The 22693-nt window shown below is 40.0% G+C and overlaps 5 protein-coding genes and 1 non-coding gene across 11 annotated transcripts in view; 5 read left to right on the top strand and 1 right to left on the bottom strand.

Moving 5' to 3' along the window:
• Positions 1-4631, bottom strand: part of mthfd1l (methylenetetrahydrofolate dehydrogenase (NADP+ dependent) 1 like) — a 47596-nt gene extending 42965 nt beyond the window's left edge. The window contains exons 1-6 of the mRNA XM_005734507.2: positions 4207-4631; positions 2838-2922; positions 2543-2593; positions 2384-2437; positions 1618-1742; positions 1029-1129 (exon numbers count right to left, since the gene is read on the bottom strand). Of these exons, the coding sequence (XP_005734564.2) occupies positions 1029-1129; positions 1618-1742; positions 2384-2437; positions 2543-2593; positions 2838-2922; positions 4207-4442 (652 nt within the window). The 5' untranslated portion in view covers positions 4443-4631. The remainder of the gene's footprint in view (positions 1-1028; positions 1130-1617; positions 1743-2383; positions 2438-2542; positions 2594-2837; positions 2923-4206) is intronic.
• On the top strand, positions 4357-8630 carry LOC102210637 (syntaxin-11-like). Of its 4 annotated transcripts, none has more exons than XM_005734479.1 (2): positions 4357-4412; positions 7307-8630. In XM_005734479.1, exon 2 carries the CDS (start codon positions 7314-7316, stop codon positions 8145-8147), a length of 834 nt encoding a protein of 277 aa, XP_005734536.1. In that variant the 5' UTR covers positions 4357-4412; positions 7307-7313; the 3' UTR covers positions 8148-8630. The 4 variants fall into 4 exon arrangements, with proteins under 4 accessions (XP_005734536.1, XP_005734535.1, XP_005734538.1 ...); XM_005734478.1 differs by lacking the exon at positions 4357-4412 and adding an exon at positions 4946-5047; XM_005734481.1 differs by lacking the exon at positions 4357-4412 and adding an exon at positions 5290-5352.
• A 465-nt stretch (positions 8631-9095) lies between these two features.
• LOC102210337 (syntaxin-11-like) lies at positions 9096-12243 on the top strand. Its single transcript, XM_005734477.1, has 2 exons — positions 9096-9653; positions 10714-12243. The coding sequence occupies exon 2, from the start codon at positions 10721-10723 to the stop codon at positions 11618-11620; it is 900 nt and encodes a 299-aa protein (XP_005734534.1). The 5' UTR covers positions 9096-9653; positions 10714-10720; the 3' UTR covers positions 11621-12243.
• Positions 12244-12692: 449 nt separating this feature from the next.
• On the top strand, positions 12693-14826 carry LOC102209847 (syntaxin-11-like). Of its 3 annotated transcripts, none has more exons than XM_005734475.2 (2): positions 12693-12853; positions 13580-14826. In XM_005734475.2, the coding sequence occupies exon 2, from the start codon at positions 13585-13587 to the stop codon at positions 14485-14487; it is 903 nt and encodes a 300-aa protein (XP_005734532.1). In that variant the 5' UTR covers positions 12693-12853; positions 13580-13584; the 3' UTR covers positions 14488-14826. The 3 variants fall into 3 exon arrangements, with proteins under 3 accessions (XP_005734532.1, XP_013766653.1, XP_005734533.1); XM_013911199.1 differs by having other exon boundaries at positions 13571-14826; XM_005734476.2 differs by lacking the exon at positions 12693-12853 and adding an exon at positions 12957-13072.
• Positions 14827-17070: 2244 nt separating this feature from the next.
• Positions 17071-17153, top strand: trnal-uaa (transfer RNA leucine (anticodon UAA)). Its single transcript has one exon. It is a non-coding gene; the product is annotated as a tRNA-Leu (tRNA).
• Positions 17154-20501: 3348 nt separating this feature from the next.
• The window catches only part of LOC102208512 (utrophin-like), a 36144-nt gene continuing 33952 nt past the window's right edge, over positions 20502-22693 (top strand). Inside the window, exons 1-2 of the mRNA XM_005734469.1 lie at positions 20502-20931; positions 22193-22344. Coding sequence (XP_005734526.1) covers positions 22272-22344 — 73 coding nt within the window. The 5' untranslated portion in view covers positions 20502-20931; positions 22193-22271. The remainder of the gene's footprint in view (positions 20932-22192; positions 22345-22693) is intronic.

Here is a 22693-nt window from a genome sequence, read left to right as displayed (position 1 = left end):
AGATATTTTCTAAAGTCACAGTTGTCTTTACAATAACCACAGCAATGGTATCTTTTCCTGTTAGGTATCAGATCTCAGTAGTTAACAGTAAAGGATACTGATGTATTTTACAGTAAATTTAAAAAAGAGAAACATCTGTCACATTTATTAGTATATCTAATTTAATTTCTAGTGTTTATATATCATCCAGTCAGAGCACAGTGAGAATCACTTTGAGACCTCTCTGCATTATATCATACTTGTTATAAATCTCTGTCCTCATTCTCTCACCCCAACCGGTCGCAGCAGATGGCCGCTCCTCCCTGAGGCTGGTTCTACTGGAGGTTTCTTCCTGTTAAAAGCGAGTTTTTCCTTTCCACTGTCACCAAGGTGCTTGCTCATAAAGGGTCATATGATTATTAGGTTTTTCTCTGTATGTAATATTGTAGGGTCTACCTTATGATGTAAATATATGTCTGTGAAGGTTCTCAGTCTCAGTTTAGCTTCTGGAATAAGAGGTGAAACATCTTCAAGGAAACTTAAAGAAGTCCAGACTCTTTTCTTACAATATAAAGCGCCTTGAGGCGACTGTTGTTGTGATTTGGCGCTGTAAAAATAAAATTCAATTAAACTGAACAGAAATGTGAAAATATTTCAAGCACACTGGCTGCATTTAATTTCTTTTTCATTCACTCTGACACTTTTGGGTCAACTGTTTATATAAACTGTAATTTAATACAGTTGATTGGTTACACACACCAATGCAAATGCACTTAATCAGAACACTGACTTTCTCAAAAGTGATGATTTTTCTCACTGGCTAAAAATATGCTCCTACTCTATTTCTGGCACAAGGTGCATAAACCTGCACAATGCAGTTAAGGATGGCAGAAAGTCAGGCATATAATTGGTTTCTAAAGTATCAACTCAGTTTTAAAATTAAAATCTCACAGGAGACTTAACGTCTCACTTCTGACATGTTTCCTGTGTGCTGTGTGAACACTGTGTAAAGAGAGGAAAACCTTCAGTTTCCTTCAGCAGAAACTCACCATGGTTCTCCAGCAGATCCAAAACAGCACTAGCTAAAGGAGGTACAAAGCCTTTACTCAGGTCTCCTCGTATCAGACGGCCCATATTCAAGTCTGATATGCTACAACAAGAGAAAAACATAAAAATTTCATTTTTTTATTTAACCATCCAGTTTTACAGGCCGTAACAGACTAATAAAGTGCAATGGATAACACAATCACACATAATAAATGTTAAAGACACAGCACAGAACTAGCAAGTAACATATGAGGATATATAGTTTTCATCAGGATTAGGTTAAAAAAGTTTTCCATTAATCATCAGGAACATATATACTTTTCCTCTGGATAATCTATCCTTAACTGAACCAGATCTGATCAATTTATCGTGATTAAGAAGGGTCCCCTGCTAATTTTCTCATCACGTGTCTACACACACTGGGCACAAACGTCTTAATTGTGAGCAGTCCTTTCTGATTTGGGTCAATAGGACACGCACCGTGAGTTAATTCATTTATTTTAAATTGGTATAACAACCTTACATACATTTTTACATTTATAGAACTTATAAAATAAATGACTGAATATTTATGCCCCTCCAGGTTTTTACCCTTCGATGTCCTTCTCGGGTTTTAAGGTGTTGAGGACCCGACTGGTGATTGAAGCTGGGGGGAGGTGAAGGTAGATACCATGCACTTTGGGGTCATCATTCAACTTCAGCAACTCCTCTACAATCTACATGCATACATAAAGAGAACAAATAACAATCAGTGACACACATCTGAGAAATGTAGTGAAAAAATAGCAGACGAAACAAGTGTGAAAATATTGAAGATATACCAAATACAATCAGGTACTTTATGTGGTAGTCTACAAAAAAGTCAAGAGAGAAACAAACAGCACATGCACCTTCAAAATCTAACAAAGCAGCACTACCTAATGAGCACAGGGAAAGTGGTAGTGGAAATCCCTGAGGAGGTGAAAAACAGGAGAAAGGGGGATGAGATAATGTGTAAAAGTAGAGCAGCTGAGTTCTCCTAAGGCCAGGCATGGCACACATAGATCATCCACTGTCAGGTCAAATGTCTAAGCTATTCCCATGAATTCCTTCTGTCTACATGGTTCAAGTGACAGGCTCCAGCTGAGTGAAGAGCCAAGAAGGTTCCCCAAATCTCAGTTACATAATGCTGGAAAATATCACTAGGTAGGATAAAACCTGATGATAAATGAAGAATAAACGGGAAATACTGAAGACCTGAACACACAGGCACCATAATCACATGCTGCACAAACATGAGAACGGTAATCAAACTTTGAGGGGGGAGGAAGAGTTCTCTATTAAGGGGAAAATTAACTTGTGAGTCACATCGACTTACATCATCTTCACTGCACTCCTTTACCAGACAAATCTGAGTGATGTTCAAACCAATCTGCGGACGAGGAGATAGGAGATCTTTTGTAGACATTACAAAAGAACAAAATGGCCAAGCTGAAGAAGAGAAGTCAGAAAAAGGAGAAGTGGTGGCGTGGATTACCTTTACTGCCATTTTCTTATTGATCTCCAGCATGCTGTCGTCTTCACCTGCCTTTGAGATAAAATGAGCACACTGAAACAACGCACAGAACCCTGATAATATGGAAAAGCTAAGATGAAACTTCAGTAGAAACAGATACCCTCAAGGTCAGGAAATTAGGAGACTTCTAGCATCAAATGTTTAGGCTACGCTTTTTCTAAGCATTAACAACACTTAAAGACTGCTTACTACAAAATAAGACGGTGTATTTGCACTCATTTTTTTTTTGTTCTATAACAGTATTCCCTTACAGTACCTGTAGAATGGCTAACAAGGGTTGAATTGCTGGGTTTCTTTTCTGCAGAGTCACAATTGCTTCCCTGGTGCTCTGAACCACTTTCCTACAAGAGAAGACAACCTGGTTAGAAATACCCATTAACCTATTAATGGGTACACGCAGGATAAAACACCCCCATCAGGAAAGTAGATAATACATAATTAAGTTCAAATATGTTCATTTATATAACACCAATTCACAACAAAAACCACCTCAAGGTGCTGAATGCTGCAAGGTAAAGAAGCAGCATAACTATGGGGGGTTTATAACTACAGTGGCTTTGAGAATTCAGTGCAATGCAACAAGAAATCAGATGAAATGCGAGGAGGCGGCTCAGAAGAGAACGAACAACCGAACACATGAACACTGAGAAAGTACAGATAGTACACATACATGTGCTGAAACACTGAAAGCAGCACATGGTGTAACTAAATTTTCAAGCAATGTCTGCAGCAAACTATGGAGCTGATGAGAAGGTGGGAAGCAGTCAGGTGCTGTGTTTACTTTAATTCACAGACTAGCTTGTGAAATATGTGAGATAAGTATTGCTTAGGACCTATCAAGCCATCACTTTTTGTCTATTTGCAGGAATTTTCCTAATGAATTATGCATCAGGCTCTGTGGAGTAGAGTACCGTAGTAGTAATCCAAATATCAATAGTATCGAAACCAGAGCTTATATTGGTATTGGATCAACACTAATAAATTGTTGACCACTGCTCTCCCATACATAAGATGCCTTTAAAAGTTAAATGTATCTGTATCAGTATTGGTATATGCAATATTGGCCCTACATTTACTTGGTATCGGATTGATACCAGAATTTGTGGTATGGAACAACCCATGGTCGTTTTCAGTGCGCATGCGGCAATATGCGGGCGGGCGGGGAAAAATGTTTACGTATACCTTAACAAATACGTTAAAAGTCCAAAACTTTAAAGTTAAACTTTAACTGAATAAATCCTTTTTGCTAATTTTCTTCACACTCAATACAAGTGTTATAGATCTGCATGCATTTAAATGTTAGCAGCAAAACTAGTTAGCATCAGTCATCCACGCCTGCGTGTTTTTACTCGGTTCCTCATGTGTCGCATGTTTAGCAACAACAGAAAAGGGTTGCATCAGCTGGCTGGTGTCTCTGACACCCTAACCCGGGGACACGTGCGGAACTGGCTACTAGCCAGGGGCCAAAACGCCGGTGAGACCGGAAATGCTTACTACCTTTGTCACGTAGATAACCATCCCTCCAACGAACTTCGTTTTTTTAGCTAGCCGTTAAAACAATTTGTCATGACACACCACAATCAGACTTTTACTCTACATTGTTGTTGCTGCTGTTGTTATTTTACCTCACATGGTTGTCGTAATCAGACTCATCCCCCTTTTGAGATTGTACCCCAAAGTTACCGGTTAACTTCGGGTTGGTGCCGGTGCTGGAGGTAGCGCTTGCCGCTCGGAGGCTCAATCGACTGCTGGTAATGCCTATCGGTAGGCATCTTCGCGAAAACCCGGTGAATCTGCTACCCGGACGGACCTGATGTGCCCGGAGACTCATGTAAGCACTGCGAATAAGCGCCAACTTCATTGTAGTTTTATGTTTAAAAAAATAAACAGGACTAAAAAGTGTTTCTTCTCCTTTCGTCTCTGGTGGCGGTGATTAGCCCGGTTCCTTGAAAGGAACAAAAAGAAAGTTGAGGTTGCAACAGGGTGCTGATGGAGGTGCGCTGTCTTCACGAGCAGTCGGAAAGATGAAAAACTAGCGGTCGGTGTGCTTTGTTCCCCCCCCCCCCATCCTCCCACCCACAAATGGGCAATTCCCATAGAAAGAAAGGTCTTTTAAGACAACACATTGCGTTTAGGAGTGACATATGGATACCTTGTTGTTAGTGTGTATATGCCTCCGCAATATTTTGATTATCTAATAACGTGTGTAAACGCATTTGTTTCCTTCCTCCAAAGTCACTGGTAATATGAAAGACTGTTTGAATAAGACAATAAATGCTACATTTCTTGCAAGTCTAGATGCTGTTATTAAACCAGCATTTTAAAGTCATATGTTTTCATTTGAAAATCCGGGGTACACTTGAAAGCAGCAGCCTAACAAGAAGCGAATGCTCGCGACTACGCGAGTTCACGTGCTGAAGACCCTGAGAGGAGTTAGGTCATTGGGTTCGAAATACACCTCAGTCGGTAAGTTAACATATCCATCCAACCCAATACAATAATGTAAGTGAGTAAAACTATATTTAGTCTCAGGCTCATTAAGAATCAACGTTTCACTCACTCAAACATACCTATTCACAGGAGGCCAAACAATCAGTATTAATAATCATTGCCTCAATTCATATGTCGTATTAGAATACTTTAAAACCAGGTTCCTTATCAGCAAACGCGTGTCAATATACTCCTAAACCAGAGCTGGCACTCTTCATTTAACAGCATGTGATAAATCAGGCTTCTATACACAGCGTGGGTTGGTGGCCTAAGTTGAACTGGTAAGTTTAGCGACATTCCTGTTCCCTATGATTGAAGCGTAAACCCTGATTTTATCTTGAAGTCATGTACCAATCGTGCAAATTTGATGTGTGTCCAAAAGACTGCAAGTAAGGGATTTGGCAGAATATTAAAGAAAACTAATGTATCTATATATAAAAAATCTATATAAAAATCTATATATAAAGAGAATGCGTCTAATCTAATAGAAATTCCAGTGAGACCGGGTTTCCCCTTGTGGTGCAATAATAGTTCAAAAGATGGCGATAAATATACTATAGATAAGAAACAGTTAATATGCATTTTACAGCAGGAATGTTCATCCAAGTTTAAAGTTCTTATCTATGCTCGTACACCCCTTCCTACATCAACTATCCAGATAAGAAAACATAGTTTGTCTATGTGTGATCAACAAGCACCTAAGCTGTGGTAAGTTGTGGTTGATTTTGGAGTCAAAAAATGAGGACAGTGCTACAAATGCCTCCAGCAGACTTGACCTCCTCAAAATAGTAAAACCGTCGCCAAATACAGGGGTTGATTTAAACCTAACTAAATTGCTAAGGGGCATAACTAAGTGTGTAGTAGTCAGAAGAATTTAAAAAAAGAAGAAGAAGCTACTAAAATCCAAACTTGTTTGTGCATGTAGTTGTGGAAGTCATTTGGGTGTGGCTAACACACAAACTGCACAGACCTTGTCCTGCCTACTCTCAAAGTGTAGGCTGCCCTCCCCTGGTGGCCGTGCAGATGAGCCGTGGCATCATTTTATTTTCCAGCCATTTAATTAATTAAATATTACAATCAAAATTTTTAAAAAGTAATTTAAAAAGATCGGTTTAAACTGCGCATTATCTAAATTTCTCGTACCCATGTCTGATCCAGAACCATTTTATTTCTTTTGATAATTTGGGATTTGTAACTGATGGGAAATCTCATTGTGACAGAGACTCAGAGGATCAGGGGCCAGGAGAAAAGCTGCTGATGGTGAATCAACCGGTGATTCACCAGATTGTGTGTGGGAACAGAGAAAGTCTGGTGTGTTGATTTAAAGTCTAGGTCCAAGTTTATGTTTACAAAGCTGTCCTACACAACTGACGCTCCTGTGGTGCAGGTCAAGGTTGAACTGATCTGTCTTCATTCCTAAAGTCACATGACTGTGACTGAGTGTCACAATTGTGCACCCTGACAAAAAGCACAGCAGATTTTCAGTTTTTACCTCACAGCCTGCAGCACTGGTAACACGTGGGACTGTTTTTTGTGCTCACAGTCCGGATTAGTAGACTTCAGATGATGGCCAAAGTTTGATTTGTAGAGATAAAGAGCAAACGGGTGAGGATCTTTCCTTTAATCTTGTCACTGTGCGCATGATTATTTGACCTTGTTGTATATGAAATGGTAACAGTGGGATTTTGTGGTTTGACAGAAAGTATGGGTAACTTATGAAATTACATGGTGATCGATACTGAGCACAGGAGGCAGTCATTTGTATGAGATGTAAGAAAAGATCAGATATATCTAAGTTATCATTTCTTCTAAAATATTTGGGGTTTTTTCTTAGATTTTATAGCGTTGGAACCATATATTTGTTGTGTAGCGCCAACGACTGAAATGCCTCTTAATGCTGTCACAAGTGTACTTTATGCATTGGAAATATTGAGGCTGTTTATATGCAGAATCTAAAGCTCGGTTTTTAAAGTCAAAATGAATCTCTCTTTGGTGAAAAGGAACATTGTTGACTACTCTTTGGATAACCTGTTAGGCCAGTGATTGGTGGTGGGTGGATTATACTTGAAGGAAGAAGGAAAACTATTTTCATCAGATATGAGAAGCAAGCAAGGTGCCAAGTGTGTTTAAATTCAAACATAAATGGTTCACCTACTTGAATGAATTAGCTTTACTAATGTTTGTTAAGTGAATAGAAAATCATCTTGACCTCTATAACCTTCACTTGATCTCCAGATCAGCCATGAGGGACAGACTGAGCCACCTGCAGGAAGTCTCCGGCGGCCCTGTGGAGCCAGTGGAGAATGCAGACTCCACTCTCTCCAAGTCCCTCAGCAAAGTCGACCTGGACAACAGCCCTGCTCTGGCAGAAATCTTTACCCAGGCAGAAGGGCTCCATAAAGACATCCAGCTCATCCGCCTGGAGGTTAAAAGGCTTCGTGAGCAGAGCTCCTGCATGTTCCATGGCACCTCTACTATTAAAAGGGACTCTATTGGAGCTGACATAAAGACGCGGGCTGAGAATGTTCTAGCACGCCTGCGTGACATGGATGGCATGGCGTGCAAGCTAGAAGAAAAACATGGTGCCAATTCTGCTGTGACGCGTATCGCCAGAACCCAGTACGCCTGCCTCAGTAATGGCTTTCGCGATGCGATGTTTGATTACAATGAGGCCGAGATGAGCCACCGTGAAAGCTGCAAAGCCCAGATCCAGAGGCAAATGGAGATAGTTGGGTGTGAGGTGACGGGAGAGGAGGTGGAGGAGATGATTGAGAAAGGTCAGTGGAACATCTTCAGCAATAACGTGGTGACTGATGGCAGAACGGCACGTTCAGCTCTCTTCCAGGTTGAGAAACGTCACCAGGAGCTGCTGGACCTGGAGAGACGCATCAAGGGCATCCATGAGATATTCTTGGACATCGCCGTGCTGGTAGAGGAGCAGGGCAACATGCTGGACTCCATCCAGACCAACGTTCAGAAAACCGATGAGGGCGTGCAGGATGCTCTCTTTAAAATTGGCAGGGCCAAACGCCATGACCGCAACAACCCATTCAAAAGAATATTTAAAAAGACATAGCAGCTGAAGACACTTTTTGGTTTTTAAGCTGGCTCAGTCTCATCATGTGAGGGATTTGCTATTAAAGCTAATTTTGACTCCTCCCACATTCACAAAGTGTCACCATAGCGGATGCTTGATTTGGCTATTTTTTTTTTTTCAATGTTTTGTTTTTTGTCGGATACGCTTCCTGTTGCAGCCCCAAGGGGATTTGTCTAATTTGTGTCTGATGTTTTTTGTTTGTTTTTTTTAAACTGTGACTTTGAGAAATATTTTTTTCCAGTTTCAGAAAAGAGATAAAACTCAATAAAATATCTGCTGTAGCTGAAGAAAGGCTGAATTATTCTTCAATTATTTGTAGTCTGACTGAACTGTTAAACTTCTTTGACTGGTTTTCAGAAGCCTTTCATCCAGACCCCTGAAAGGGAGGCAATAATACAGCATTTTAACAGAGATTTAATTTTATATAGGTTATGCAGGGATTACACTACTTATGCACTAATCTGTTTTACTGTCTTTTAATTACTTTTTAATATTAAACGTTTTGTTTTATTCTTGTGTTCTGTGCCTTGTCTCTAAGTAAATATGTTGAAATTTTTAACATATTTGTTTAAACATATAATCCACACAAGCTCATTTAAAAATTGACTAGATCTACTACACACATTTTACTTTAAGTCACTCTTAAAGAGGCAGACACACTGTTTGCTTTTTCAGGCATCTCTGAAACAGTAAAACCTTTAGTAAATACTGCCTATAGATTTACATTAATAAAGCACAACAATATTGTTTATTAGTTTTTATTAGTTTCGTATGTTTATTAGTGTGTGTATATATAGTGCTTGAATGTCTGGAACCTAACCAACCTGTTAATGGACATAATTTATTGTGTGTTCTAGTCAAGGTACAGTGCAAGAAGCTGGTAAAACCACACAAGTCTGATCTCTCCTGCACAAACACAAGCCGGTACTGTGTAAGTCATTTGGGCGTGGCTGGGAAAATCTTGACGTGAGCTAAAATCAGCTCAGGCTTCACTCACTCATCTCGGAAACTGTCAGGTAGCCTACCGCGGCTTTTAGATATTATGGCAGTGGTTGGCCAAGTGTCGCCAATGCGTTTTTAAGCGCAACCCCCTTAAAAAAAGGTGACCTCGAAGGTTCCGTGCCAACAGTTTTGCTTAATTGTACAATAAGATAGACGCCAAGTTGCATTTGGCACTCGAGTGTTACACACCCGCTGCTCACACCTTGGCGTCACTGCAAACCAAACCGACCGGGCTTCATTCCTCAAGTCACATCTCATCGCAGTTGTATGGCGAGGCGCAGTTGGTCAGCTTGACAAAAAAGAAATAACACAGTAAAATTCCAGCTTTAGTTCCAGATATAGCAGCGTTACGCGTGTAGGGCCCATTGTTGTGCTCACGGCCCGGAGCAGTCGACATCAGAGCAGGAGGATGCTGCTGAGGCACGGCGGCCACCTGACAGCAACGTACAAACTTTGATATCTGTGGACATAAAAGCGAAACAGGTGAGGATCCTTCCTTTTATTTTCACGAGATTATTTCATCTCGTTGCTCATGAACGGCGAAGGAAGATGAAGTTTAAGTTATGGCCCATCAGACAAATGAAAAGTGCTTTTAAATTTGTTTTTGTTTGGGGTTTTTAGTAGTAAACGAGATTTATCGTAGTAGAAATAGACACTGGCGTGACATATACACAGCCTAAAACCATGTCCATACATTTGTGGAAAAACGTACACCTTTCTTCCACAATTGTTTAATTTTTTTTTTTTTACTATTCTCGTTGTTATTTTACATTTTTATTGTACTTTATGATACATTGTGCCCAAATCAAAATATTTCCTAGATTAAAAAAACTCGGAATATTGAAACAATGAGTTAAGTGTTGAATACGTCTACCAACAAAACAACAACATGATGATAAGGACCACATGTATTTATTTATTTATAATACACATTTAATCCACTAGATTGCATCTTAACTGGAAAATTGTATAAAGGCTGTTTTGATCAATGATATAGATTATCAGTTATTCTCAACTAGAAGCAGTGACAAAATCAGACAGGGCAATCAGGACGGGAAGGGTGTAGTGGCAGTGCCAGAAATGCCTTTAAATTATGTCACCACCGTCCCTTTTTCACACTATAAAGATCTTTTACTTAGACTGCTTCTCAGACTCTGACAAATAATTCTGTCTGTGAGATTTTAAAGTCAAAATGAATTTAGCTACAGAAAGATCCTAAGTTGAAGGAACTAGTTTGGTAGGAAGGAACACCTCTTACTATTCTTTAGAGAACCTGTTAGGCCAGTGATTGGTGCCGGGTGGATTATATGTAAAGGAAGAAGGAAAATATTTTTAACCTGGTATGAAACAGGTTAAAAGACAAGGTGTGAAGGTGTTTAATTATGAAAAAAAAAAGGGGGAGGGGAGGGTCTTGAGTTGCTTAGTGCTGCACTGTTGAGAAAGGCCCCTCTTTATTTAGTCAGCTTTACCATTGTATGTTAGATCAACAGCAATCAGAGAGAGAGAAAAACATCTTGACCTCTAACCTTCACTTGTTCCCTAGACCAACCATGAGGGACAGACTAACTGACCTCCAGGAGCTGTCTAGCGGCCCCATGGAGCCAATGGAGTATGCGGAGTCCGTTATCTCTGACTCCTTCAGTAACGTTGACCTGGAGGATGAGTTGCCTCATGAAGCAGTGGTGTTTAGCGACAACAGCCCTGCTCTGGGCGAAATCTTTACCCAGGCACAAGGTATCCACAAAGACATCCAGCTCATCCGCCTGGAGGTTAAGAGGCTTCGTGAGCAGAACTCCCGCATGTTCCAAGCCACCACCACCATGAGCACCATTAAAAAGGACTCTAACACTATTGGAGCTGATATCAAGGCGCGGGCTGAGGATGTGCTAGCACGTCTACATAAAATGGACGACATGACGCAGAAACTAGAAGAAACGCACGGCACAAATTCTGCTGTGACGCGTATCGCCAGAACCCAGTACGCCTGCCTCAGTAATGGCTTTCGCGATGCAATGTTTGACTACAATGAGGCCGAGATGAGCCACCGGGAAAGCTGTAAAGCTCAGATTCAGAGGCAAATGGAGATAATGGGGCACGAGGTGACGGGAGAGGAGGTGGAGGAGATGATTGAGAAAGGTCAGTGGAACATCTTCAACGACAACATCGTGACTGAAGGCAGAACGGCACGCTCGGCTCTGTCCCAGGTTGAGAAACGGCACCAGGAGCTGCTGGACCTGGAGAGCCGCATCAAGAGCATCCATGAGATATTCCTGGACATCGCCGTGCTGGTAGAGGAGCAGGGCCCCATGATGGACTCCATCCAGAACAACGTTCAGAAAACCGATGCTGTCATGCAGGATGTCCTCTTTAAACTTGGCAAGGCAAAACGCCACGACAGCAACAACCCGTTTAGAAAGATGTTTTGCAGCTGTTTTCCGTGCGTCGACTAATCGCTACAACAGGATGACCCGGCAAAGACGATGCCAGCTAGCTCTTAGGATATTCAAAATGTTCGACGTGTCACGAAAATGTTATTTTCACAATAATTTATCATCACGGTCTTTGTAGTTACTGCCTAATATTTTCTCGGAGAGTAAAATAAAGGTTTGAGGAAAAGGGTTCAAACTGCTTGGTTTAAATGCAAAAATTCTTGGGTTAAACTTCATAAAACTATTTATGTAATTCCTTGATTTTTAATGTCTGTAGTAAGGGTTTGAGACATAACCTGCGTCAAATAACAATGACCTAGGCACGATGCATACTTGAAAACAAACGGTACGTGAAGGTATTTTTCAGCTTGCTCAGGTTACACATTTACTAATAAGTAGCTTTCAGATATTTTCATACAATTTCTGAAAGTTCCATTAAAATAACCTTGAAGAAATGTTTGGTTTGTCACTACACATCTTAGCACCAATACCATGGATGTTGTGGTTGAAGTAAAACAACATCGCTAACGAAGCAGTTTAACAGGGAACTTCTGCAGGGATTGTACTTGTGATGCACCATGCACACTACCTTATTTTGACTTCTGTATATTAAAATGTTTTTGTCTGTCTTATGTGATTTCTCTTACAAGTAAATATAAAATATATTAAATCTAATAGGTGTCTGGGTTTATTTTTTTTAAACATACAATTCACATTAACACTAACATTTTAGAAGGCCTGCTATGTTCTTACTCAAACACACAGAAAACTGGAGAAAATCTGGACTTCCAGCTCAATGACAGCTGCTCTTTGTCATGATGCGTATAACGCCATTAACCAGTTGTTTAACCAGTTGTTTAACCTGCACACAGGTGCCGTCACAAAACAAATAAAGCTGCTTATTACGTGTTTTTCAAGACGTCTAGTCAAATCCCTTTGTTTTCTTGTTTGTTTCCTTAAATTTTCATTAATTCTTGTTTTTGGGCATGTCATTTACCAGGAATGCCTTCTTACTTAATCCATTTGCTTGATTCGTGAGTTGAAACAGTACTCTAGGAGGTATTATGTGTCGCAGTGGGAAGGCTTAAGTGAGTCACCTGTTAAGGGGCCGGCAATCACACACAATGCTGAAAAGAAAGTAGACGGCCAACTTCCTTCAGTAGATTAAATACATACTTGCTACAAAAATGTCAAATGAGACAAGCTGAAAGGATTTACTTGCCTTTTCTGTAGCGTGGTGGCCGTTTAAAGAAGGTAAGATCATTTGATTTGTGAGTCTAATGATTTGGGTTTTTTCATAGGAAAAGTGTTGCCACCTGGAGGCAACTGGATAATTGATGGGACTTGCTGGCTATTTAGTTTGGGCTCCACTCTACAGGCAACTCGAGGGGAAGATATGATTTCTGAAGACTTGTTTAAGTCTTTTATTTTTAATTGAGACAACTTTTGAAGTGAATGTTATTCATTCGAACGGTACGGAATAAGGAAATTGACTTTCTGAGCTTATGACAGGAACTTGATGAAAAGATACCTGCCATCCAAAAGCACTGCAACTTGTGGAGTTGACAGACCTAACGTAGAGAAAGTACTTGGATAAATCCACAAACCACCATCTTATTGCAAAACCTCAATTTAAATGGAAAAGTCTGCTTTAGGGTGAGAAGGTCCTTGTTCCTGGTTTAAATTGAGAAATTCCTGTTGGTCACTTAGCTGTGACTGCTGACGGGAAAAGGCTACTGAAGATAAAACTAAACTTACGCGCATCAGTTACATCATCAGTTTTTAAAACAGTCTTTCTAGATGGCTCTTAAAGTTCCCCCCTTACTAAATTAACAAAGCACAATAATTTACAGCCAAGTGATCAGATTACTCTGTTTCATGTGTGTCATCACTTTGAAGAATGTTCATGATAATCATTTTGAATTATGGATTTTATTTATTATACCTTTTACTTCTTTTTTTAATACACTGGTCTCTCAGGCAGAATGCAGGACAGGTTGGAGAGGCTGCAGACCATTAGAGAGGAGCAGGAGGAGTACGAGCCCGAATTCTATGGGTTTGAGTATGATGTAGACAAGGGAACTTTGTCTCATCAAGCGGTAATATTTGAGAGCTCCTCAGCTACTGAGGTCATCCTAAAGGAGGCTGAGTTAATACGCAAGGAGATCTCCCTGCTCCACTTGGAGGTGGCACGTCTGCACGCCCACAATGAACGATTTGGCACCTCTGTGCGCCGCCTGACCCTTATTAAAAAGGATTGTGACTCCATTGCCAGAGGGATCCAACAGCGGGGGGAGGCTCTGTACGCCCGTCTACAGGTCCTGGGTAAACGGAGCAAAGAGCTTGAGGAGAAAGAGGGCGCCAACAGTGCTGTTAGTCGCATTGCCCGTGCTCAGTACGAGTCACTGACCTGCGCCTTCCACAGTGCTATGACTGACTACAGTAAGGCGGAAGAGGTTCAGAGGAATACCTGCAGGGTGAGGATCCAGAGGCAGGCCTCAATACTGGGGAAAGAAATCACTGATGAGCAGCTGGATGCGCTGGTGGACAAAGGTGGTGAGGGCTGGGCGGAGCTGTCCCAAGGCCTTCAGAATCAGAGTGTACGCTCTTGCCGCACTGCGTTGTGCGAGATCAAAGGCAGACACAAGGACCTGGTGGAGCTGGAGGCCAGGATGAAGGAGATCCACGAACTGTTCCTCCAAATGGCCATACTAGTGGAGGAGCAGGGATCCATGCTCAATAACATTGAGGCTCATGTGTGCAACACTGTGGAATATATTGAAAAAGTCCACGTTCATATGAAGAAGGCCATACAGTACAAGAGGAAAAACCCTTTCCTCCAGTGTTGCCCCTGTCTACTGTGCTGGAAAAACGACCAAACTTTTTAGGACTGTGTTTGACGTAAATGATTGAAATTCTGATTAAACATTTAACTATTTGCGTAAAAGATATGGAACTAAACAAAAAGGAAAAAGTAATGTGGAATATTTTGATGAAAGACGATGGCACTAAGTGCACTGAAGACAGTTCTTCCCTGGGTAGAAACACAATGTATTTCTGTGAAAGGGAGTAATTTGTAAGCTCAAAATTTTTCAAATTACAGATAATGTTATGATCACAGAATTTACCCCTGTATGTATTTGAGAGAAGTTTTAACAAATTGATGTTTTAAGTTGAGACTGTTATCGTGTTCAGTGATGCACAAAATAAACTATAGCTGTAGGAAAAAAAGATCGGCTAGTTTTTCCAGATTCTTTGAGTCTAAGTAAGCGTAAAAACATTTGACACCCAAATGATCCAGACATAATCACAACTAACAAGAGCTGTACTGTGTAGCTTTTAACTAAATGTCATGTCAGACTGAGATAAAACTAAGTTATATCAGTAAGAGGTGCAGTGAGTATGATGTAGACAAGGGGACTTTGTGTGTACATTTCTCTTATATTACACTGGCCCAAGATTATTTTGCGTTAATGTAACAAAATGATCTAATCCATTAAGGTTTTATTTTTGGTACTTCTGCTAATCTGTAAATTTATGTTTAGATTTAATATTTAAAATGAGCACTGGGGTGGGGAAGAAAGATGATATGGATTACTTTAAATGTGGCATGATTGTTGGTGTCAAGTAGACAGACTATTCTGTGTCTTTCAAGAACTGCTGATGTACTGGGATTTTCACACACAACTACCTCTAGGGTTTACAGAGAATGACACATGATGGAGAAAATATCCAGTGCGTGTACTTTTCTGGGTGAAAATGTCTTGCTGATCCCACAGGTCAGAGGAGAATGGCAAGACTAAGAACAGAAATGGTAAACGGAGGCTACAATCTGTACCTGCTTACTAATAGAAGATCAATAGAAGATTGGAAGAATTGTTTGGTCTGATTAACCCTCAATTTCTTCCACAATATATGGTTGGTAGGGCAGAATTTATGGTGAACAACATGAAAGATTGTTCCATCCTGCACGTATCAATTATTCAGACTGCTGCTGATGTAATCAACTAATTCCATGAAGAATTGAAGAAGTTATGAAGGAAAAAGAGGGGTTCATGTTAATACTAGCAAGGTGTACCTAAATGGTGAGTGCATATTTGACATATTCAAGCTTCCATCAATCATTTTCTTCAGCTTATCCGGTCTGTTCAGCATCCTAAGCTTTAAATGTAATATTTAGATGTACCTATTAACACTTAGTATTTCAATTTAAATTTCATTTTTGAATGTAAGATCGAACATTAGCTGTTATTTGAAGAAAAAAAAATTGCTGGAAATCTGCTAAAAATGAGAAAAACGCACCCTGAATCTTTGTATAATATTTGGAACTTTTTGGAATTAAATCCTGTAGTTATTTCAAGAATAGCTCAGTGCACAAGACAAGGCAACAACAGCCATGCGAATAGATGCAGTCAGTTTCTACTCCACAAACTGTTTAACAAACTAGATGCCAAACTGAAGTTTCCTATCTCGGCCATTTGGAGTCAGACTGTGTGCACGTCTAACTGCTTTTTGCTTTTTAAAACTATGCATAATAGCTTATGTATGATCAAAATTCAAAGTATAATTTCCGCACCAGTTAGCAGTATTTAGATTTTATTTTCAAAACAGTTTAATCTCAAAATAACATTGCGAGTTCAGTCTCGAAATTTCATCTTTATGGTCAAAATGAACAATAATATTTATTTTTTTCTTAATGTGGCCCTATACTATAGTTTTTTTGTTTTCTTTTTTTTTTCGTTTTTCAAATATAGAATGAAATATCCCTGATGGCGGCTGTCCCGTTAATGCCCCACTCACTCAGATCCACATACACCTAGCAAGACTAGCTGTCATTCAGTCTCCGAAGTTTCTACGGACTTTATTTGGCAACTTATTCTCCGTGACTTCGTAATTTAGAGATTTGTTGTGCGGTATCGGTGTTTCGCTTTGCTTCGAGGTTTTGTTTGGCTGCAATGTGTAGCTAAACACGCTACTGTGTATTTACAATATAGAAGTTGTACGCCTGCTATAACTTCTGCTACGGGTTAGCATACGCTAATGTTATTATGCGGGTTCTAATTTGAGAGAGCGGTTCACAGGAATTCGAATGGAATGGAAGCAATTAACCCAAGTATGCGAGCTGGTATATATATGTATGTGTGTGTGTGTGTGTGTGTGTGTGTATATTTTAGTTTTTTTTGTAAATACAAGCCACCTTAAGGATAGCGGTAGTTTTATTTCAAGCTTTTGAGGTCGAGCTTGTCGTTAGCATGACAGTAAATGACTTAGCTGCTAGCTACTAGCAGCGGTAATGTCAATTGTTTAGACCAGTATGTTTGTTTGCTATTGTTTATCTCGTCGGCTTACGCTGCTATGCATTGCTAGCTTCGTGCCAATTTGATGACTAAGTCTAGAATACATAATGATTAACGGTATTTGGATGTGTTGAGTTTTACAAGTGTGGGGATGCGTTGGGGTACGGTGTATATACCAGGATGGCCGAGTGGTTAAGGCGTTGGACTTAAGATCCAATGGACATATGTCCGCGTGGGTTCGAACCCCACTCCTGGTAAATTTATTTTGTTGATGTATTGGAAGGTTTGCGTCACATAACATAAAGGAAGAAACAGTTCTGTTACATTACAAGCGAGACCGAGGCAAAACAGAGAGCACTGATGATAAAGAGCTTATAGTTGCAGATGTGGTAGCTGCGTATGCATCGTCTTGTATTATTTCCACCGAATACAACAATTTCAGCTCCGTTTAAAATTGCACTTTTTAACAGTTCTCACATTTTATAATTAGTTATTTAAAAAATACACATTTTTTTTCAGCCAATTTCTTTTGATAATAACAGTTTTCCTCTAAGTTAACAGATTTGCAGCAGTCTATTAGTAATAAAACGGTGCTGAAAATCGCGGGCGCTAAAATAGTGTTGTTTTACAAAGCCAGCCGCCAGCTTGCGGTTAACCCAGGTATCCAAACATTACTTGTAGAATTAGGAAGGTTGGTTTAAATTCTGATTATCCGTCTGATTATTACTTGTTTAAGGCGTAACCCGACGTGCACCACTCTAGAAATGCAGCTACACCCCCATTGACGGAACTCTTGTGACTGGCTTGTTCGGTGAGGTCGTTTCCTCTTGTGAATTTCGCCGCAGTTTTTGGATTTATCAGTGAAAGAATAACAAGAATTATCTCAATATAAGGTATAATAATCATAGCGTCAATATAAAAACTCACAAAATTAGTCAAATTAATGCAAGGAGAAACTGAAACTGAGTGAGTGAATGTACAAAGTAGTGGAAAAACTGAGGGACAACAGAGGCAGCAGAAATTGCAAGAAATATAACTAAATATAATGTAGGTGCAGTTAACGCAGAGTCAAAACAGGTAATTTCTTTATAACTCAGGATTGGGAAATCCTGTTGATTACAGTCTATTTACCAATATAAGTTTAGTAGTAGTGATATAAGATATTAGACATAAAAAATTGAAACATCAGAAATAACTTTTTGGTACACCAGCAACGACGTCTGTAAATTACTTAGGATATACTAAGATTCTCCACAGGAGTTTAAAACTAGGTCTTAGCAAAGCACATTGCATTACTAAATCTTTCAGGAGTAGTTGCGTGATTAGGACAGAAGAGGGCACTTTAACGCCTTCTTGTAGTTTCTGGGCTGGAGTCCAGCACTGGCCCAGAGGAGGCCTGCACACACTCACCCCTGTAATTTCACAGCCAGGGCGATGCCTTAGATCCATCGATACCCAGTCATCTGCATATGCCACCGGAAAGGCTTGACAGAAAATAGCTGCAAGCAGTACTCAACAGTTTGGTGCACTGTAGTCATGCAGCCTTATAAATACTTCTCAACTTCACAAACATGGTGAGTGTGTAACTATGAATCATGTTTAGCAAATTGGGGTAAATTGAGGAAGAATTACTGTGTGTAAAAATCGCTAATGGGGCCTTACATACTAAAGATTTCCTGGTCTTAGACCATATTTTGTCCCCTTCCTCCCTCTTTTTTTTTCACTGACAAACGCATATGCTGTCACTTGATATGTTTTTGAGGCATTAATAGAGCACTGATTTGTGAAATTGAGCCTCTTCTTTAGGCTGCGTGAGGAAGCATCCACAAAAGAGGCCCGACAACTGAGACGCAGAGGGAGAAGGATGAGGGCATACAATGGGAGATCAACATCTCAACATCACCCAAAGCCTCAGAGACTTTTTCTAATGGGGTCTAATCTATTATTCAGTCCCCTCAGACACGGGAAAAGTTGTTGTTTTCAGGCCGACATAACTCACTATCACAACATGAAACCTGAGACATCAGGGGTGGAGGGGTGTGTATGGTAACGATTGTTGCTGTTGTATGTATTAACTTTCTTATTATTTTTTCCATTTAAGCCGTGGCCATAAATAAGGGTTTGATTCTTATTTTACTTGTCATCATTTATGTTTTAAACTTGATTATCTGTTTGTCTTCCTGTCTTGTTTTGTTTGTAGTTGTGTATCAAAGCTGCTATATGAATAAAGTTGGTTATTGAGGAGAAACCTGTTTTGTGTGTTGATTGAAAAAAGCAACATATGTTTTGTTGGAGCTTTGCTGGTTGTAATTTTGAATTAAACTAGAAAAAAAACCCACACAAACACACATTTTGGGAATTTTACACTGTACCTGGGTGCCCAGTAATTCCCAGGATTTGTTTATGGGCTGAAATACTCAATAAAGTGATAAGCAGCCAGGTGTGGAATGCAGTTACTCTTTCTAGGAAGTGCATCTTTGGGGTACCTGTCCATTTCTATGAATCTTATACATTCTGTCCCTCTTCCTTTTACATGACTGTACTTACTATTTCGCTGAGTCATCATTTCCTTTTTGGTAAAGCTTATAATTAGGGCTGGGTCAGGTGACCCTGAAGCATATCTTAGTTATTCTGTTCTAGACTAAGGTTGCTGGGGTACTTCCTGTGATCCATTCAGCATTTCTTCTCTAGATTTCTTTTCATTCCCCAGGTGTTTATATACCACTGCTGCAGGCTATTAATTCTTGCATAGTCTCCCCACATTTGCCTAATGCTTGCTCACAGGGGGTTATCGGACGGTTTCTCTTTAATACTGCAGGGGTCTTTACCTTACAGTGTAAGGTACAGTGTCTGATTTGTTGGTATATAAATAAAAATGAATCACTTTGCTTGATCTGGCAGTGAAATATTTAGTGTTAATAAATAAAACTACCCAAAATATAGGTCAAATGAAATGCCCCTCTTAATGCATCAATAGCAATATTATAATATGATATACAATCAAGCATTGGTACTGACCAGTTTGTAGAGACAACAAATCTGTAGGTGTCTAAATACAACCATTAATGCAGAGAGTTCAATTAATTAAATGGGTCACATTGCCCACATGCTGCAATAAAACAAATCTCTCTGATCCAGCGTCAGGCTTTAGTCAGTTTGCGTGGAAACTGTCTAAAGCACCGTCCATTATTTCTCCGGGCTTAGTGTTTCTATTAAAGTTTGTGTTTCCCCGTGAGAGTCATAGGTTTTGTTAGAATTACATCACGTGACGGCCACCGCGCCATGTTTCCATCTCAGACTCAGGAAAACTTTTACAGCCAGAGGGACACGCTACAGAGCGAAATCAAGTCACCCAGAGGAGGCAATGTAGTTCCGATATATGCCTTCAAAATAAGTCCTCGGTTGTTGCAACGTGAGTTGGTAATTAGGATTGAGTCTATTATCCGGTGAATATATCATTTTCCATCTATAAAAAGATTATTTCGTTTATTTCCGAAGCCTCAGTAACAATATAACACTGCAAGGAACTGCTTTAGTTCTTTGACTATTTTATTTTGAAAGACAGCGCTACCGTTTCCGTTACATTTAGCTTGCTGTTTGCGTCAGTGTATGTAACAGGGAGAAAGAGTGGAGAAAAGCAACAGGAACAAAAGTTGTGGACCTGAGTGAACAGCTCTGCGGTGCTCACCCGTGAAATGTTGTAACCAGCTCTCCGTTTGCAACAGACAGCTAGCCGTGTGCTTTGGTAGACGACGGTGGCCTCACCTTGCATTGCGTTGCCAAAAGGCGGCTCTTGAAGCTTTTTTGGCACATCGCGGAGACTGGATGCGCTCGGGGACGGTTCTCTTTGGTTAACGTCAGCTAAGTTTTAACGCTAGTTAGTGGGGAAAGACGCCTCGTTTCTCGTAGAAAATGCCTTAGATGAATTAAATCCACGCAGTTTTAATACATTTTACCCTGTTTGTCCATCCGTACTCGACACGTTTTGGACTTGCTCTGAGGGAAGACGTCTCCTGACCCTTGGTGACAGCAGAGGTGAGTGATTGGATCCATGAAAACGCCCATGACCTGTAGTGCTCATCACTATGGTACGTTATTGTGAAGTTCGCTATCGGATTTAATTGTAAAAGGAGCCACTGAGAGAGAAAAGTTTGAAATAAAATGGGATAAAAAAAAAATCACAGTAATCTTGCAGTGAGTTGGCTGAGGGGTGGTGCAGCACTAAACAAAAATTCCCAAACTGCCGCAGTCATACCTAAGAGATAAAACATTAACTAAAACAAGACTATAATTGATTCACTGTTTAAAAGTCACTTGGTATATTTTGTAAGGATCGCGCTAGTCCCGTCAGATTATCCATATGCGTGCTTTTAAGCAGTTAACATGTGCACTTTGGTCCAGTCCACTTTGGGGCAAGCTAGAAAGTTCTGTACCACACTTGTGAGTCAAAGATATATATATATATATATATATATATATATATATATATCCATCCATCCTATTTTTTCATTTTATTTTTTTAAATCTTCTAAGTTGCTTTGGTCTGGTTGTCAGCACTACTCCACTTACAAAAAGAGGAACTGAAATTAAAGTAAAGATAGCTGCAAGACAGATGAGGCTGACTTTTCATTGAGTTTACAGTTGTTATTTTTGGGGTCTTGCATCATCCCTCAAGAACTGTAACTCACCAAGAACTGTAAGGGGGGGAAACTGCACATGAAGTCCTTTCATGGTAAAAAAGTAAGCTATTTTGGAAGGGAAAGTGGTTGAGTTTTAATGAAAGGATACCCTGAAGTGAAACAGACCACAGGCATAAGCGAGACAAAAAAAAAAGGGGTCTCAAAAGCTGCAGCATGACTCAGAAATGTAAACTAGTAAATTGAGATGACCAGCTGAAGTATTGACTGGAGCTTTTTTCTTTTGAGTTTCAAACTGAGACTTGAACAAAAAACATCTCTTCGGTCAGATTTCTTTGTTGTGTTGATGCTGATTTCAATATCTAGATTGCTTCCATGCCAAGGTTTAAGTCCACATTTTAATTGCCAGTTAAGGAGTTATTTAAAGATAAAGAAGAGCACAGCTTGGCATCCTAAGACATGGTTTAAAAAGCTTGTTTCCTCCTGAGACATCCTAGGTTGTCATGAGGTACCAGGTCTGAGACACTTGATCTGGCCATTTGTGGATTTTTGTCTTCTACTAAATGTCATATGAAAGCAATAGAGAACTAATTTGACAGTAAAAAATTTTGTTTTTGGAGGAACTGTGGAGTTTGAGTTTTCATTTTTATTCCTTACAGGTGCAGGAAGAGGGCTGCTGAGAGGCCTGGAAATTGATCACTATTTTACCTAATCTAGCACTGGATTAACTGGGCTGCAATGGCGTCACCCGGAGACGTCGCTGGGGGAGGAGCTAATGAAGAATTCAATGACAAAATCAAATCAAGATCTGGTATGTTTTGATATTTATGTCCATTGTTTGTGTTGGTATTTTGCAGCTGTCTCCAGTACTTAATGTTCCCTAACGTGAACAAATGAAGCAGAGCATGCAAGTCCAAAGGTTGTCAGAGCTTTCAGTGTTCTTTAACAGAATAAATGGCACGAGGCAACAGTTTGTTGTGCGTGAACATGTGCAGTCACTGTCAGAAAACCGTGACAGAGCCAGAAATCCTGTTGGTGTATGGTTAACCATACGTGGAGGCAGGGGAAGAGAGACACAGCACACAACACAGCGTAATGAGGACAGAGTGGGTTTGCAATCACACCTTTGCAAGGGGAAACAGAAAGGGAAAGTGTCCAGC

Source organism: Pundamilia nyererei, unplaced genomic scaffold (assembly GCF_000239375.1).
Source record: "Pundamilia nyererei isolate P.nyererei 1_Seehausen unplaced genomic scaffold, PunNye1.0 scaffold00058, whole genome shotgun sequence".
Lineage (NCBI taxonomy): Eukaryota > Metazoa > Chordata > Actinopteri > Cichliformes > Cichlidae > Pundamilia > Pundamilia nyererei.
This window is presented reverse-complemented; position numbering and strand designations above follow the sequence as displayed.